Below are 17520 nucleotides of genomic sequence, written 5' to 3' on the forward strand. Positions count from 1 at the left end.
GGACAGAATGTACACTTGTAACCCTAATGAATTTCAGAAGTGGGCCATGTGGGAGCCAAAATTCTCACATGTAGGCCTGGGGAAAGAAATCTTATTCAGCCAGATGTGGTGGTACACACATGGAATCCCAGCACTCAGGAGGCTGAGGCAGGAGGATGACTGTGTGTTTGAGGTCAGTCTGGGCTACATAGTGAGTTCAAGTCCAGTCTGGAATAGTGAGACTCTGTCTCAAAAAAACAAACAACAAAAAAAGAAATCTTATTCACATGTTTCTTAGGTAGTTTGGCACAAGTGCTGTCCGTGTGAGATTTCTCCCTCTCCCTCTCCCTCTCTTTCTCCCTCTCTCTCTTTTCTTCTCTCTCCCCCCCTCCTCCCCTTCTTTCTCTCTCTCTTTCTCTCTCTCACCTTTCTGCACCTCTTGGTTTGGGATAGTCCATTCATATGTTCATTCAACTAATAAAAATGAAAGGTCCACCCTTGCCCAATGCTTGATATGTGTCAGCCATGACTCTAAGTGCGTCACTCATATGAACTCATTTCATCCATGAAATAATCCTATTATCCCAGTAGACAGAAGAGGAGATGCAAGTGCAGAGAAGTTAGGTGATTTGCCCAAGGTCATGCAGACAGTGTCAGAATTACAACATGAACCCCTAATCATCTGGAACAGTGACTATGACACTATCCTGACTCTTGTAGTTTGGCAAGGTGGACACCACTGGTCCCAGCAGATAATAACAATACTAAATCCGATTCCCACAAATTTCTGAAATAAGCCTCCATCACCAAAGGTGATTCTAAAGAGCATACAGTGGCTCACCAACATGGACTGGCAGGGATCCTTTAATTTCCCATCTTATTCCTCCCCATTCCTGAAAAAACCCTTGGTTCTGCAAAGCCTTAGTCATTCATTCCTTCCTCATCTTTGCACTTCTCATTTTTTCAACAAGAAATCGTTTATTCATTTCACCACTCATTTAATAAATACTTATTGAATACTTCCTATGAGCCACTGTCTGTGGTAGGTGCTAAATGGTGGGACACAGTGGTATAAAAGAGAGGTAAATTTGCTGTTCTCATGAAGCTCACAATCTGATGGGGAAGACAAAGAAAGCAAGTGAAAAACAAATATTTATGAACAGCTGGATGGATAAACAGAGCGAAGGCTATAAATGCAATGGAATATTATCCAACTATAAACAGGAATGATATACTGATCTGTGCTAGTGCGTGGATAAATCTTGAAAACACGATGACAAATGAAAGAAGCCAGATGCTAAAGGTCACAACATTATGTGACTCCATTTATATGACACACCCACCATAGGCAAATCTACAGAGACAGAAAGCAGGTTAGTGGTTACCAGGAGGTGAGGAAAGGGAGTAACAGAAATGACTGCTAATGAGGGTGGAGTTTAATCTGAAATAGATGAAAATGTCCCAGAATTAGAATTAGTGGTTGGGCAACATTAGGAATGTACCTATGTACATGTAAGTGCCTCAGTATTGTACACTTCTAAATCATTCATTTTCTTAATAAGAATTGCATCTCAAAAAGACCCAAATAAAATAGTGACAGCATGAGATTGATGCCATCTATTCTTTCAGCCCATGGATACTGAAGACCTAATAAGTGCCATGAGCTGCTCTAGGCACTGAATTCAAAACTAGCAAGGTTCCTGCTCTCAGCGCTCCAAAGCAGGTGAGGAGAGACTGAAAATTTTACAGTAAATAAGTGGCTGGGGATTTAGCTCAGTGGTTTCACCGCCTGCTGCACAAGCACAAGGACCTGAGTTTGATCCCCGGTACCAAACAACAACAACAACAAATAAATGGATGAGAGAATTTCAGATAGTGGTGAATGCTGTGAAGTCACTTGAGGAAATGTAAGACTAAGACAGTCACTTTTGACTAGTCAGGAAGATCTATCCAAGAGGAAAGACCTTCTGGAAGGAAACCATATTAGTTAATTTTCTGTTGCTATAACAAAATACGTGGGTATTTTTAAAGAAGAAAGGTTTTCACCCACAGCTTTAGAGGCTGAAAGTCCAAGATCAATCGGAGGCCCCATCTGTTCAACCTCTGGTAAGGCTGCATCCCAAGCTGGCAGATAAACAGGAAGGGGAATGGCTATATGGAAAAGAGCACACATGGTGAACAGGAAGCCAAAGAAGGATTCAGAGGTCATTCTTGCTGTTAGATAACAACTACAGAACTAACCAGGATCCCATGATACCTACATTCATCCCTTCCAAGAGAAATCCCCTCAGTGATCTAACTACCTTCACTAGAATACATCTCTTAAAGTTTCTACACCTCCCAACACTGCCACACTGAGGACCAGGCTTCCAGCACATGAACTCTTGAAGGACAAGTCACATCTAACCCGTGGTGGACACCAAAGAATAGTAGACCACAGCAGATGCCAGTGAGCCAGAAAAAAATCTCAAGGTAAAAAAAAAAAATCCAATCAAAAGATTAACAGTAAGTACAAAGGTCCTAGGGCAGGAATTAGCTAACCCCTGAAAGGAACACAAAAATAGCCAGGAAGACTGGAGACAGTAAGTAGAGCTGGGGATGGGAGATAGAAGGCAAATTAGTTCAGGGAAGTAGAAAAAAGACAGATTATGCAGAACTTTGTGAGAAAAGTTTTTAGGCTTTATTCTAAGTCTAATGAGGTTTACTGAAGGGTTTAAGTAAGACAGTAATGTACTCTAGATTTAAACATCACCACTGGCTGTGTAATGGAGAATGGATTTAAGGAAGCCAAGCAAAAGAAAGTAAGCCAGGAGACCAGGTCAGTGACATATTATGATTCTAATGATCTGATTGGGGATGAATTTTAAAGGTAGGGCAGGAGAAGTTTTTAACATGAGCAGCTAGGGTAGATGGTGGATCAACATCAAATCAAGGAACACTAGGAGTGGGAAGAAATTGAGGCGATTCATCAAAAGTTTGCTTTGCTACCTAAGTTTGAGAGGCCTCTGCTAGAAGGAAACAAAGAAAGTGATCTGATGGAGAAATATAGAAGATGGAGGGAGTGAGTAGTTATCATCTCATTTTCCCCGGACTCTAATGTGCTTCCTACAAGAGAGGAAGTGCTGAGACATATAGTCTTCCTTCCATGATATTAACAGGAAGTTCAGCCATGACTGTCACTGTCTCTCTCTGTCTCTCTCTCTCCTCTCCCCCCCCCAGCTTCCCTTGCAGCTAGGCATTGCCACGTGACACAGACTCGGCCAATCAAGTGAAGCCACTTCAGACCTTGGGATCTAAACAAGCAATAAGCAGAACCACAGGGGACAGCTACAGGAGTAGCAACATTCCCCAGGGAAAGCAGACACAGATTAGTTGTCAGGAATGATAGCCACAGCAACCCCATGGCACACCACATGTTTTGCTTTGTTTGTTCTTTTTCTTTTCTTTATGTTTGTGAAACATAATGAATACATTAAGCCTGGAGAGTTGGTACATTAACATTACCACATCCTAGACCTTTTACTTCCTCTTCTCTTCCTGTCTTTCCCTTTTCTCCCCTCTTCCTCCATTCCTAGATTCCCCTCCCATCTGTAAAATGTCTGCCTCCCTACCTTTTATTTTGCTCTTTAAATTATTTATACTTTGGGCTTCTCATGTGAGAGAAGCTATGCAATATTTAACCTTCTGTGTCTGATTTATTTTGCTTAGCATTATGGTCTTAAGGTACACCCATTTCCCTACTAATGACTCAAATTTATCCTTCCTTATGGCTGACTAGTACTCCTTTATGTATATATACCTCATTTTCTGTATCCACTCATCTGTTGGTGGGCATATAGACCATTTTCAAGATTTATCTATTGTACTGTTATAAACCTGGGTATGCATGTATCACTATGACTAACTCTTTTGGGTAGATACCCAGAACAGGTATAGCTGGATCAATGTTTTATTTGTTCTCTATTTTGGGGGCTGTAATCTGACCTTGGGGCCATCTTTTCTGTCTCTGTGACTTGCACTAAAAATCCTGAGTGATGGGAGAGAATAGGGCTCAGTCATCATGTTAGGGGAAAACGCTGTAAAATATGTAAACAGGGCCTGAAATTGAAAAGGAGCCAGTCAAGGAAGGGAGCATTCCACACAGAACAAGTTCTAAGTTTTGAATTGGGAAAGAGCTCAGGATATGTTCAGAGCTGGAGTAAGGGCCATTTTGCTGGAAAATGTTTATTCTAAAGTACCCTGTCCTTGACGCTATTATAAATGGTCATTTCTTTAATTTTGTTTTTGGGTATAGTTTAAAATATAATTGATATCGGCATACCAATTTTATATTTTTCAACGTTCTAAAAACTTACTAGTACCAACAGTTTTTACTGGATTTCCTAGGATTTTCTATATGCAAGATCATGTCGTCTGCAAATTGGATTTGCTTTACTTCTTTAAAAAAAAAAAAAAAAAAAAAAGGCAACAGCCAGAGGAGTGATAGGTAAGATCAGATTTCTCCAGGAGCAGGAATTCCAAAGAAAGCTCTGCAGGTCTCCAAAGCACAGACTGCATCCCACCCGCTCCCTGTCTGTCCCCTCCCCCACGACAGAACTCCATCTGTTTCGTTGTTCCCGTCGCCAAGGTGACGCTCGTTCCTCATTCCACAGGCCAGGACAGAGTCGTGCGTGGTTGGAAGCGCACTGGTTCCTCTGCCTGGGGAACCTGAGCCAGGCCCAGCACCAAGCAGGGACCATGCCCGTGTTGCTGCCCCCAGCTGAGCGCTGCCAGGACACCCGCGTGGGGGCCCCGGCGTGGTGCGAGGCGGCGCAGGCCTTGACGCACCAGGCCCACCTGGCGACCGACCGCTGCGGGCAGGAGGCGGTGACCATGTGGCAGTCCGCGGACAGCGTGCGAGACCCGCACGTGGCGCGCCACCTCTCCCGCGCTGCCTACATCCAGCCTTGGCGCTTCCGCGTGGAGATGCTTCAAGGCGGCACAACCGTGGAGAAGCCGCCGCCGGGAGAGGGCGTCACGCTGTGGAAGAGTAAGATGAAGACCCCGGCCTGGCGCACTCGCCTGCCGCTACCCTTGTTCCGCGACGCGCTCGCCTTGCAGACGGCCGAGGTGGCGCAGGCGCATGCGCGGGGCGCGCGCCTCACCGCCGCCCGCCTCAGCCGCGCGCAGCAGCAGATCAATGAGCAGCTGCGGCTGCTGCAGCGCCAGCGCGAGGCGACGGACCACAGACTGAGCGATGTGCGCAAGGGCGTACTCCTCAACCGGCAGAGCGTCCAGCTGCGGGGCTACCGGCCTGAACCCGAGAAGGTGGGGGACCTTCCCATCCCCACACCTAGTTGCGAAACCTGAAGGCTTCAAGGGAGCTGGGGGTGTGGTTCGTGGTAGCACGCTCGCTTAGCATGCACAGGGCCATGGATTTGATCCCCAGCACCGCCCCCCCCCATCAGTATAATAATACATGATCAGCCGGGCATAGTGGTGCACGCTTGTAATCGCAGGAGGCTGAGGTAGGTGGATCACTGCAAATTCCAAGCCATCCTGGCCTGAACTGCATAGCAAGATCCTGTCCGAAAAAAACGGAAGGCTTCGGCTCAGTTCAGCCTGAGAAAAACTTTCCCCATAGAGAGAACACCTCCCCTACCCCAACTCCAGTCAGCAGAGGTACAAGATAAGGACACACGTATCCCAGGATGGGATGTCTACGCCCCTAAGTCCTAAAGAGTGAGACACACCACCCCCAAAGAGATGGGATTTACAGTTCCCTTCCTACAAGAGAGAGAAATTATTCCAATCTCCCAGCCAAGGAGAGAGAGTGGAACCCCTGACTCAAAGAAAATCTGCCCAAAGAGAATATATTTATACACAATGCAGTAGTACTTAGCCATAATCAAGGATAATTTGAGTCATTTGTAGGAAAAATGGATGCACCTTGAGACCATAATGTTAAGTGAAACAAATCACAGAAGTTTAACTATTGCATGTTTTTCTTATATGAGAAACCCAAAGTAATTTAAAGAGCAAATAAAAGAGAGGTAATAGGAAACAGGGATATACACCTGTCGCAAATGGGGGAGGGTGAAGAAAGGGATAGGAAAAAGAATTAGCTGTGTTACACACATGTTCTAACTCCTCATAATGAATGTGATCGTTACATACTGCAAACATGTACAAATAAAATTTTTTACAGTTAAAAGAAAAATTAAAAAGAAGATTTTTCCAAAGAGTAAAGTCCATAATCACTGCCAAGCCCCAGCATAAAATCACCCACTCAGCTCCCAGGCCCAGAGGATGAGAACTTTCCTTAGCGTGAGACCCTCAATGCCTCAATTCCAGGGAGGAAACACCCTCATCCTCTAGCTGTGGAGAGTGGATGAAACTCCCCTGAAAATATGAAATAAAACCCACACCCCAGCCTCGGGAAGTGAGAGCTCCTCTCCAGACTCCATCTAGGGAGAAGAAAGGTCCTGGGTCCAGAGTGAGACTTCAGACTCCTGCCCCCGCCCCCAAGGGTTAAGCCTCCAGCCATGGAGAAAGGGTGAGGCCCTTAGTCCCGCCCTCACAAAAACTCTTCCCCTGAAGTAAAATGTCAGACAGACCCTGGCAAAAACTCTCCCCGTGAAGTAAAATGTCAGACAGACCCCACCCTAAAAGATAAGAAACTTCTAAGTGTCCCTTTAGAGAAACGAGACCTTGCTTTCAAGGTGAGATTCCTGCCTCCAGCCTCTGTATCCAAAAAATAAGACCCCAAAGGGCAAGTCCTCCTCATCCGTATAAGGAGACCTCTCCATGTGTAGCCAGGGAGAGGGATAAGCCCATCACTGAGGAGGGGTACCCATGTTAAGAAATGAGAACAACCCTCCCCCAAGTTTAGTCACCTCGATCCCAGCCCACTGGTCTCCCATCATTAAAGGGGAGAAGTCCCCAGCCTCAAACTCTGGAAAGTAAGATCCCCCCAAGTGAGAGCCCCTAAAGGGATCAAATCTTATCAGGCAGTGAGATTCCCAAAGTGTAAAGTCCCCCCCCACACACACACACAACTTCAACCTCCAAGTCCATAGTTTATGAAGTTGGCAAGCCCTCTTCTACCCTAGAAGGAAATCTCCCTTCAGGCTGCTCTCCTTGAATGCTGTTCTCTCCTTGTTTTCTAGGTCCCTGACAAGGCTGACAGTATGCTTACATGGGAGAAGGAGGAATTGAGATCCATGAAGAGGAAAATGGAGAAAGACATGGAAAAATCAGAGACCCTGCTCAAGGTAAGTACTATAACAGCAAGTCCCTCAACCCAAACTGACCTGACAGTTCATCACATTCCCATTTTTCAAAGTAGAGAAACTGAGGTATGAAGAAATGGAGTTGTCACCTCAGGATAACAATGTGCACCACCTTGTGTAATCATTGAACTCCTTAAAACTCTCCCGTGAAATAGAAACTTTAATCCTCTCTTTAGAGTTGGGAAAACTGAGGCTCAGAAAGAGATGATCTCACCTGAGGCCTGGAGCCAGCCAATGGTAAGGCTGTGATTTCACCCCAAGTGTTTTGAGGGCCTTGAGTTTTTCACCCTCTACCTGAGCTCTGTCTTCTCTCACTGCACCCTTGGGAACCAGTTAGGACTGGCTGGTAACCTAATTGTGTGTACATTTGGCTCATCCGTGTGACAAATATTAATCCAGTGCCCTGCTGTCCCAGGCACTATGCTTGGCATTGGTGACAAAGTGGAGAACAGATCAGATCTGATCTTGCCCTGGCAGAGGTCACATTCAAGAGGTTTTCAAAGAGGGGACAAGCAGACATTTAGGTAGAGTGAAGGTGTAAAGATGAACGCCGTCCATGGTGCTGAACTTCAATCAGGCACATTCCCTAACCATCATCACATTCCTTGAAATCTGGAGATTCCTGAAAAATCCTTTCACCCAGTCTGAAATGGACAAGGAGAAAGATCATGAGGGTTGGCACCGGATGAAAGGCTTCAAAGAGAGAAAGGAAAATAGGAAGATGGGGAAAGACCAATAACAGACAGAAACAGAAATCCACTGGTAGCTAGGCTGGATGTCAACGGGGAAAAATGTTCACTGTCAAGCTTACTTGTTTCAACTCAAAATCATGAACTCAAGTCACAAAGAGGCACTCAAAACTTTCCTGTGGGTCTCTGTATGTCTCTAGGCTTGTTTCCCTGCTGTGCAAGTTACTTCCTGTGTTAGTCAGCTTTCAATTGCTGTGACAAAATACTTGAGATAACCTAGAAGGAAAGGTTTATTTTGGCTCATGATTGTAGAGGTTTCAGTCCATGGTCAACTGGGTTTATTGCTTTGGGCCTGTGGTGAGGCCGGAACATCACAGTGAGAAGTATTTGGCTCACTTCATGGTGACCAGGAAGCAAAGAGAGAGAGGGGAAGAGCCTGGGATCCTACTATCCCATCCAAGGCCACACTTCCTCCCACAAGGCCACACCTCCTAAAGGTTCTACCACCTCCCAGCAGTGCCTTAGGCTGGGGACCAAGCCTTTAACATGAGCTTTTCAGGGACAGTCCAGGTCCAAACTGTAGCACTTCTCTTTCTTCAAACCTCTCCAACTTCTCATTCCTTCCTCAACCTGTACTGACCCAGTGCATGGAAACAACCAAAAGGAACTTCTTTCGTTTTTCCTCTGTCCCTCCTATACCAGCAGCCCTCTCTACCCATGGGTGCCACATGCTGATTCTATCAACATCAGGTGTAAAATATGGGGGGAGGGGAAATGTGTCTGTACTGACCATGCACTTTTTGCTGAGTTCAATCCCCAGCATGGCAAACAAAACTGGAGAGTTATCCTTTAATGGGTGAAGATGTTTGGGATGATATAAAAGTTCTGGAAATAGACAGTGGCGATGGCCACCCAGCATTGGAACACATTTAATGTTGCTGATCTGCATACTTGAAAGAGTGACAATGGCAAGTTTTATGTTGCATCTGTAAATCCCCGGCCCTGTTATGTCTGTTTTACAATTTCAAAGAGCCCACCTCTCTTGATCCTATGCCTCACTTTGGTGAATCCCCATTTCTCTGACCCACTTGCTAGCCAATCTTGTCTGCACCTGCTGACTTCCCTTCTTCAGCCAGGAACATACCACCCCATCCCCATTTCCCGAGCACTGAATCTCCCTCGGCAGCCACACTGCCCAGCACACAATAGAGTCTTGATGAATCTTTGAATTAATGAATGAAAGATTTGGTAAAGCCATTTTGGTAACCAAATGGATGAATCCCAAAGATAATGTATTCATAGAAAGAAGCTGGACACACTGAGCATTCACTGTACCAGGCGTGCAATCCCAGCTGCTCTAGGCTGAGGCAGGAGGATTGCAAGTTGGAAGCCAGCCTGCACAACTTAGGGAGACTGTCTCAAAGTAAAAAAGTCCAGGCTCATAGCTCAGTGGTAGAAAGCCCCTAAGTTCAATGCTCAGTATCCCTCCCCCCAAAAAAGAATGTTTACTGTACGATTCCATTTCTATAAAGTTCTATAAGTAAAATTCCATTTGTGTAAGTTCTATATTCAGCAAGCTTTTTCTTAAAGAGCCAGATAGTAAACATTTTCAGCTTTGTCTGCTGCTCATTCTCTGGCATAACGGTTCAGTGTAGCCACTGACCATGAGTATAAAGAATGGACATAAGCTGTGCCCTCATAAAATTTTATTTACAAATCCAGAACATCAATGCATAAGCTGGGATTTACCAACTCTTTAAAGAAAAGGCAAAACTACAATTCATAATAGCTAAATCTTGGAAGCACCTTACAGGTCCATCAGCACATATTGGACAAATAAAATGAAGTTTATGTACACAACGGGGTACTACTCTGCTGTAAGAAAGGACAAGTTTGAGTCATTCATAGGAAAAGGGATGCACCTTGAGACCATTATGGCAAGTGAAATAACTAGAAACAGAAGGTTAAATATTGCATGATTCCTGTTTTATGAGAAGCCCAATATATAAATAAATTAAAGAACAAAATGAAAGATGGACTACAAGAAGCAGGGAGCTGGACTTTGCAGAGGTGGGAAGGGGATCTCCAGATGAGGGGAGACCAGAGGGCGGGAGGGCAAGGGGAAATAAAACGACCCCGATACAATGCATACATGAACCAGTTCTCCACAATGAATGCATTTATTATATATCACAAGCATATTTGCATAAAAAGGGAAGACAAGGAAAAATAAAAGCTGGCTTAGTGAGAGGAGAGGTGAAAGGGGCTCCAGGGAATGTGGTTATTTAAGGGATCTATCGAGTGTCTTGACGGGAGCAAGGAGGAATTCATTGAGTGTAGACCTGTCCAGAATGACTTCTGTTTTGATGAAGTTGGGCCTCAAAGTAACAGTGAGCCCAACCTTGCCAAACCTTATGTAGCTTTTTTTGTGGTTTGGTTTGGTTTGGTTTGGTTTGGTTTTGAGTTACTGAGGATTGAACCTAGGGCCCTCATACTGAGTTACACATCCCCCATTTTATTTTGAGACTTCCTAAGTCACTACATTGCCCAGGCTGCACATGAATTGTAATCCTCCTGCTTCAGCCTCCCAGAGTGCAGGGATTATAGGCATGTACCAACACACCCAGCTCCTGTGTGGTTGGTTATCGAATGTATAACTCCTTTACACTCTCCCATGGAGCTAGGGAATGTAGCTCAGTAGTAGAGCACCTGTGTAATATGGGCAAGGCCCCGGGTTCCATCCCTAGCAATGCATCCTTAGCACCATCATCATCATCATTGTCATCGTCATCGTCATGTTGCTGTTGTTTTGTTGTTGTTGTACACCTTAAATATATATAATTTTTCAGTTATACTTCAGTAAAGCTAGGGAACAAGTAAGTGGAAAAGCACAAATTTTAAATGTTCTCTACTCAAAAAAAGGTGTATATGGTAATAGAAATAGTCATTAGCTTATATAATCATTCTACAATGTATACATATATCAAAAACATGTTGTGCCCCCATAAATATATATATTGTCATTATTTGCCAATTAAAATAAAAACTTAAATGAGAAATAAATAAAAAGGACCTTGAAAGGTGTTGTGATGTGGGCCAAGAGGGAAGAAATTTCTTTCGTATGAAATACAGATTTGACATTTTTAAAAGAGATTTAATAGCTGGTCACCTGTAATCCCAGCACTCAAGAGGCTGAAGCAGGAGGATCACCCCAAATTCAAGGCTACCCTCAGCTACTAGTGAGTTCAAGGCAGCCTGGACTACATAGCAAGACCCTGTATCAAAAATAAAAATAATAAAAATAGTAATAATGAAGAGGAGGGGGAGGAAAAAGAAGAAGAGGGATATCATGAAAGAAAAATACTTCTCTGGAAATTTGGGCAAATGAATTAAATAAGAAAATATTTCCGTAAATATCAATCCCTTTAAAGTATCAACAATGAGAATGGGAGGAAAGGCTGAGGGGGTAGCTCAGTGGTAGAGCAACTGCTTAACGTGTGTAAGACCCTGGCCTCAATCCCCAGCACTAGCAAAAGAAAAGAACCTGTGCAGATCCCTTTAAGCTTCACAACACGCAGACCCCGCAAAGACATCATCTTCCCGCCCGCAGCCCGCCGCCCAATTCGCCCAATTCGTTCTTGCCTCCCCGCCCCCAGAGTCTGGCCTCCTGCCGCGACACGCTGGGCTTCTACTGTAAGGAAAGGCTGCAGGCCGTGGAGCTCATGAACCAGCCGCTGGACAAGGTTCTGGAGCAGGCGGGCCACCACTCCTGCGTGGACCTCTCCCGCGTCCCCACTCCGCGCCCTCGGGGCCAGAAGACGCCTCCTCCTGACCCCTTGGGCACCTACACCCCAGGTAGCCCCACAGGGAGGAGTCTGTGATAGTGGATGTCATTGGCTGTGAGTGCACCCCTTCTCCCACGCCCCGAGCTCATGTCTAACCCCCATGCTCTCTCGCTTCCTGGGCAACCCGCATCTCACACACAGGTTTGGTTTGGTTTGGTTTGGTTTTATTGGTTTGGTTTTTTGAGTTGTTTTGTTTTGTTTTGATACTAGGGATTGAACCCAGAGCCTTTGCACTAAGCTACATCTTCAGCACCCCCCCAACACACACACACACACACACACACACACACGCGCGCGCGCATTTTTTAACATTTTGAGGCAAGATCTCCCTAAGGCACTAAATTTCCCAGGTTGAGCCCAAACTTTCGATCCTCCTGCCTCAGCTTCTCAGAGTGCTGGGATGGCAGGTGTGCACCACCACGCCTGGCTTCATTCACAGCTTCTGCTTCCTTTGAGGAAACCAGTCCAAGACCTAATAGCCTTGACTTTCTCCCAGTCCCTCCTTAAAGTCGCCCGTGGCCCAAGACTGCCTGAGAATACAGGGGAGGGAGACGCGGGAAGGAGGGGTCTGGGCTCGCCCTACGCCATCCGGGCCCTGTGGGTTCCCAGAGTGCTCTGCGGCGCTGAACGAAGCCAAGCGGTTGTTGATGGAGTCCAAGGAAACCTTGGCAGAAATGGCCAAAAATGAGTCAGATGTCAGGGAGCAACAGCAGCAGATAAGCGACCGCGTGTGCGCCACGCTGGCGCAGAAGATACGGGAGACCTCGGAGCTGAAGGTGCGCGCGGGGTGGCCGCGGGGCGGGGACCCGGGCTGGAGATGGGGGACCCGGAGCCAGCACGGCTTCCCTGCGCCCCCACACCTCCAGGAAAGAATGAACCTGAGTTTAGGACTGATGAGGGGAACCATTCACCGGTGCGCGAAATTCAACCAAGAGATGTACATCACCTGCGGCCTCATCAAGGTCAGGGCAGCGGGGACACACCGTGGATGGGGCAGGGCCGCTGGGGTGGCCCGGGCCCCACTGGTTGGCACACTGCGCTCCGCCAGGGTCCTCTGTCCGAAAGCCACCTGGAGACTCGAGAGAAACTGAACAGACCCCTGGTTCGCGTGTACCAGAGACACGTCGGCACCCAACTCCCTGAGGCCTCGCGCCTAGCACAGGTGCGGCCCCTCCCGCCCCATCTAGGTGCAGCCCCATCCTGGAGAGGCTGCTTGCTCCAGCATATGCGACCAGGTAAGACCCCCTCACCCAAGTCAGCCCACAGGGAGACCCAGCAATGCTTACCGTCCCTTCAACGCCTGTCCACCTCCCACGCACACCTTCGTGGGGGCCCTCCCTCCACACCTGGCCCAGATGTTCCCCGGGTGAGGTCCACCCCGACCCTCACACTCCAGGTGGATCCCCTCTCTCAGTGGATCCCATTGTGCGTGTTCTTTGTCGGGCAAATCTGGCCCAGCTGTCTTTCCTCTCCCTCCAACCCCCGGGTGAGGTGCCCCGCTCTTGGGCTGCTCCTTCCCAGGCGGGCCACACCAGCCCCGAGGGTGACTCTTCATCCGAGGCCCCTCCCGCCTCTGTCATGCTCGGGCCAGCCGCACACCTGGCCCAGGTGTGCCCGCCCATCACAACAGCACCCCGCCCTCTGCTTGGGACTGGCTGGTCCCCTGGCACGGCCCTACCACCTTTCCAGGGCACCGACCAGTTGCAGCGCCATATCCTGCACATGGAAAAGAACCTGAAGGAGCTGCTCGCGGAGCGCGGTAAACTGTCCTGGAGCCACAACTGCAAGAAGATCGCGCAGGAGGTCGACCACAGCGTGATACGCCTGCGCCAACGCCAGCGGCACCCGCGCGTGTGCTACCAGGAGCTCAGGGCTCAGCTCCTGCTAGAGGACGGGGGCCCGCGCACCCAGGCTCCAGCGCGCAGCAAGGCCACCGGGGTGCCTAAGTGATGCTTGTGCGTCCCCAACCCCTGGCCTGCTTGTCCTCGTGGGCTGCCTGCTCAGTGGCCCCCCCACTCCTCTCTGACTCACTTTCCCTCCAGCCGAATTATAATTAAAAATCCTAATTGTCGAGCTGGGGATTTAGCTCAGTGGTTTCGCCGCCTGCTGTGCAAGCGCAAGGACCCGAGTTCGATCCCCCGGAAATCCAGCCTCTCTAGTTTGTACTTGGTTGACCTTGGGCAAGTCACTACCCTTCCCTGACCTCAGAGAACCTGTAAAATGAGAAGCGCCAGCCGCAGCACCCACCTCACACAGCTGTGGTCAGGATAGATGAGTTCATGCAGCCGGTAACACAGTTGCTGCATATCCTAAATCGAAAGTGACCTTAAGCTGTTGTTATCAGCAGCTCCATTTTCAGGCTGAGGAAATGGAGGTGCAGAGAGGTTAAGTGGCTTACCCAAAGTCACACAAAAGTGACACTTTCATGGCTGATATGGGAGCCTGAACCCTAGAGAAGACTCCCCTGAGCCCTGCTGTGACCCTAACCCCACGAAGCTCAAGGCTGTGAACCAACCAGGTCGCTGCAGCAGCAGTGGGTGAGAACGTGGCCCCTACCTCAAGGACATCGCACGTTGACTCAGTGCTGTCGACACGATCTTTGGGGTGAGGCTCTGGAGTGGTAGCTCAGTTCTTCCTATGTTGTCCCAAGACCTTGTGGACACCACCACAGAACACTTACGTTAAGCTGTGATTACTGATCTCCCCAAGAAGATCTCAGAGGGTAGCGCAGGAAGAGCGATGTTATTTGCAGCCACAAAACAGCTGGCCATGCATACCCATGGACTCTGTATGCATGAATTCAAACAACCTCGAACTGACATTTTCAGAAAAAAATGCATCTATCCTCAACATGTACAGATTTTTTTTTCCTTGTTCTTACTCCCTAAACACAGTATAATTTTTTTTTCCAGTCCTGAGAATCAAAGCCAGGGGCACTCCACCACAGAGATACATCCCCAGCCCCCTTCTTTTTTGAGACAAAGTCTCCCTAAGTTGCCTTGGTGGGATTCAAACACGATCTTCCTGCCTCAGCCTCCCTCAGTGCTGGGATCACAGACATGAGCCACTGCGGCTGACTCAGTATAACAGTGATCAACATTGTATTAGGTATTACCTAGAGATGATTTAACATCCATCTGAGTTTCTACACAGGTTTTATGCAAATCCACACCATCTTACGTACAATCCTCAAGCATCTTTGGGTTTTGGTGTCCATGGGGTTCCTGGAACCGATGCCTACAGACACCCAAGGATGACTGTGTAGGGAACAGGGAAAGGGGACATTACTAGAACCTCTGCAGTAAGTCCTAGCCTCCTGCGAGCCATGGCAGCACAAGGCGAATTACAGAAAAGGTAGAGAAATGAGACTTTGAGAAGGAGCTGAGCTTTGGGTCTGATCAGTGCTGCTCTGGGCAGCAAAGACAAAAGGGAGAAACAAATGACTTGCAGAGTTCAGTACATCGCGGCAAACAAGATGTAACAGTCCAAGAACAATGAAGAACTGAGTAGATGTTTGTTCCTCCCAGGATGTCTCCCGCTAGTGTAATCTTGTCCTGGAGAATCACAGCATCACCAGATCATTGAGGTTTCAGTTGTGACTGGAGGCCAAAATGGAATTATGTCTCGGAATGCCATAGCTGGGCTGTAGGCAGGAGAACTAGGCTAACCAAATGATTTTCCCTAAAATTATGTAGCATCGCTCCCGACATGACTGCATTTCCTAAGCAACTCCTCTGTGCCAGAGGCTGTGTTGGGTGCTGGGAACACCTCAGGAGCTAAGCGAGACACACACCCCTCTCATGGGACTGACTCTACATAGGCCAACAACGGCCTCACAAGTCTTGGTCTTGTGGGCAAAGCCAGCCAATCCCACAGGCACAAGCACCAACATTTCACAGAGAAGGGAATGAAGTTCAGAAAAGTAAAGTCAGCTTGCCCCAGGTTAAGATGCCAGCAAGGAGCAAAGCAGAAATGAAGCCTGGGTCAGATCTCATGCCCTCTCTCTCGCTCCACACTGTAAGCAGGGACCAAGATCATCATAAGTCTCCATGACAACCAAATGGAGATGAGGTCAGTTGTGCCCATTCGATAGGGAAATGCTTGTCAAAAAGCCTCCTGCCCAGGTTTACCAAGCTGGGGCACAAAGCAGCTGTATGTGTCTCAGAACTGCTGCGTATCTTGGTCAACTTCCTTATTTCAAAGAGGGATCTCACAACCTGTGGGGTACAAGGGCTCTGTGGGGCTCACACTTCCACACGAGCATCCTTCCTCCCAGCACATCTTCCCATACTGATTAGAATTGCAACAGGAAGCAGATAGCACACTCCATCGGAACAAATTTAATAAAGACCTGAGAGCCCATCCCCATTCATCACACATTCCATATTCGTGAATTCATCTATTCACAAAAAAAAACCTTCCTACCTTAAAAAAATCAGTGATGGGTTCATGGCCATTTGCAGACATGCACAGAGCAGTGAGAAATTCTAGCTACCCGATGTTCGATTCTCCTCTAGCTGGAATCCAATGAGCTGATGTCCTGCTTGCTTGTTTCAGCCCTTTTATGATAAACAAACTGTAGTGGCCCCCATTGGCAACAAAAAGGTTAAAATCCTTAACAGCAGAACTCCAGTTAAAGACAACCCCGCTCCTGGTATAGGTTGTGGTCATAAGACAGCAACAAAAATATTGATGTAAGTTCCATTCATTCTTCCCAAGAAGTCCCGATCTGTCTTCTGTAAGATACATACAGACCTCCTTACCACCTCCTTAATCTAAAGCTAGGGGCTTCTGTAAGCCAGAGGAAAATGGCATTGTCAAAATTGCTACTGTAAACCTACATTATTAGCCACAATGCAAGTGCTCCTGGAAGTCTACAGGGTGCTAGAAGATCCAGGAAAAGACATTCTTTAGATAATCACATTTGCTACTCTTTCCGCATCCCCCAACTCATAAAAGCCCTGATGGTGCGGTTCCTCTCTTGGAAACTCACCCACTGTCTCTCTTGACAGTGTCCCCTGATCTAATTGAACCCATCTTTTCCATACTCCTGGTCTGTTGGTAAGTTCTTTTTACCACCGACATCACCAGCCCTCCATATGCTGTCTCACACAGCACAAGCATCCTATTTTTTCTATTTTCAGACAGGGTCTCACTAAGCTGCTAAGTTGCCCAGAATGATCTCAAACTTACAGTCTTCCTGCCTCAGCCTCCCAGAGTGCTGGGATCACAGGTGGCACCACCACACCCACTCTGAGTCCCTCTGCCTGCACCTTCACCCATTCTGATTCCCAGAACCTTGCACAGAAATGCAAATGCTCCTTTCCTAGCAGTGCTTTGCTCTGTGGGGTGCAGCCTGTCCTGGCTGCTGACTGGGCCCTTGCAATGTTCCCAAATAGCATTTGCATAATTCCCCCTCTTTGCCTCAGAGCCAAGGCTTCAGCTGCTTCTCCAAGTGTGAGATGCAGGCGCTCAAAAGCCTCCCAGTGGTACCACAGGGTGGGTGTCATCCTCCACACTTTGGGGATGATGAAATAGACTTGGAACAGTGGGAAGATTTGTGTATGCCACCCAGCACGTACGGGGCTTGGTCTGAACTTTAAAAACTGTGGTGGGAAAAGCACACAGGGTCCAAAGCACAACTTGATAAATAGGCTTATATTAAATTAAAAGGCTTCTGTAGAGCAAAGGAGACTGTCGAGTGAAGAGGCAGCCTACAGAACAAGAGAAAATATT

General features: G+C 47.4%; 1 protein-coding gene across 2 annotated transcripts; it reads left to right on the top strand.

The window, feature by feature from the left end:
- Positions 1 to 4625: 4625 nt before the first annotated feature.
- On the top strand, positions 4626 to 14033 carry Tektl1 (tektin like 1). 2 transcript variants are annotated; one of them, XM_004872514.3, is made up of 7 exons: positions 4626 to 5286; positions 7128 to 7232; positions 11596 to 11794; positions 12394 to 12560; positions 12651 to 12746; positions 12833 to 12946; positions 13474 to 14033. In XM_004872514.3, exons 1-7 carry the CDS (start codon positions 4717 to 4719, stop codon positions 13732 to 13734), a joined length of 1512 nt encoding a protein of 503 aa, XP_004872571.2. In that variant the 5' UTR covers positions 4626 to 4716; the 3' UTR covers positions 13735 to 14033. The 2 variants fall into 2 exon arrangements, with proteins under 2 accessions (XP_004872571.2, XP_021106052.2); XM_021250393.2 differs by having other exon boundaries at positions 4639 to 5286; positions 12833 to 13019; positions 13474 to 13712.
- The last annotated feature ends 3487 nt before the right edge of the window (positions 14034 to 17520 follow it).

This window comes from Heterocephalus glaber, unplaced genomic scaffold (assembly GCF_053883595.1).
Source record: "Heterocephalus glaber isolate CG9 unplaced genomic scaffold, H.glaber_assembly_v1.0 deba00001760, whole genome shotgun sequence".
Taxonomy (NCBI): Eukaryota; Metazoa; Chordata; class Mammalia; order Rodentia; family Bathyergidae; genus Heterocephalus; species Heterocephalus glaber.

What these genes read in the sequence shown, in the direction of transcription:
- Tektl1 (XM_004872514.3), top strand. Translation starts at nt 4,717, where the DNA reads ATGCCCGTGTTGCTGCCCCCAGCTGAGCGCTGCCAGGACACCCGCGTG. An exon ending in AATCAGAGACCCTGCTCAAG is followed by an intron (nt 7,233 to 11,595) that starts GTAAGTACTATA and finishes CCCCGCCCCCAG; the next exon opens with AGTCTGGCCTCCTGCCGCGA. An exon ending in AGGCCTCGCGCCTAGCACAG is followed by an intron (nt 12,947 to 13,473) that starts GTGCGGCCCCTC and finishes CCACCTTTCCAG; the next exon opens with GGCACCGACCAGTTGCAGCG.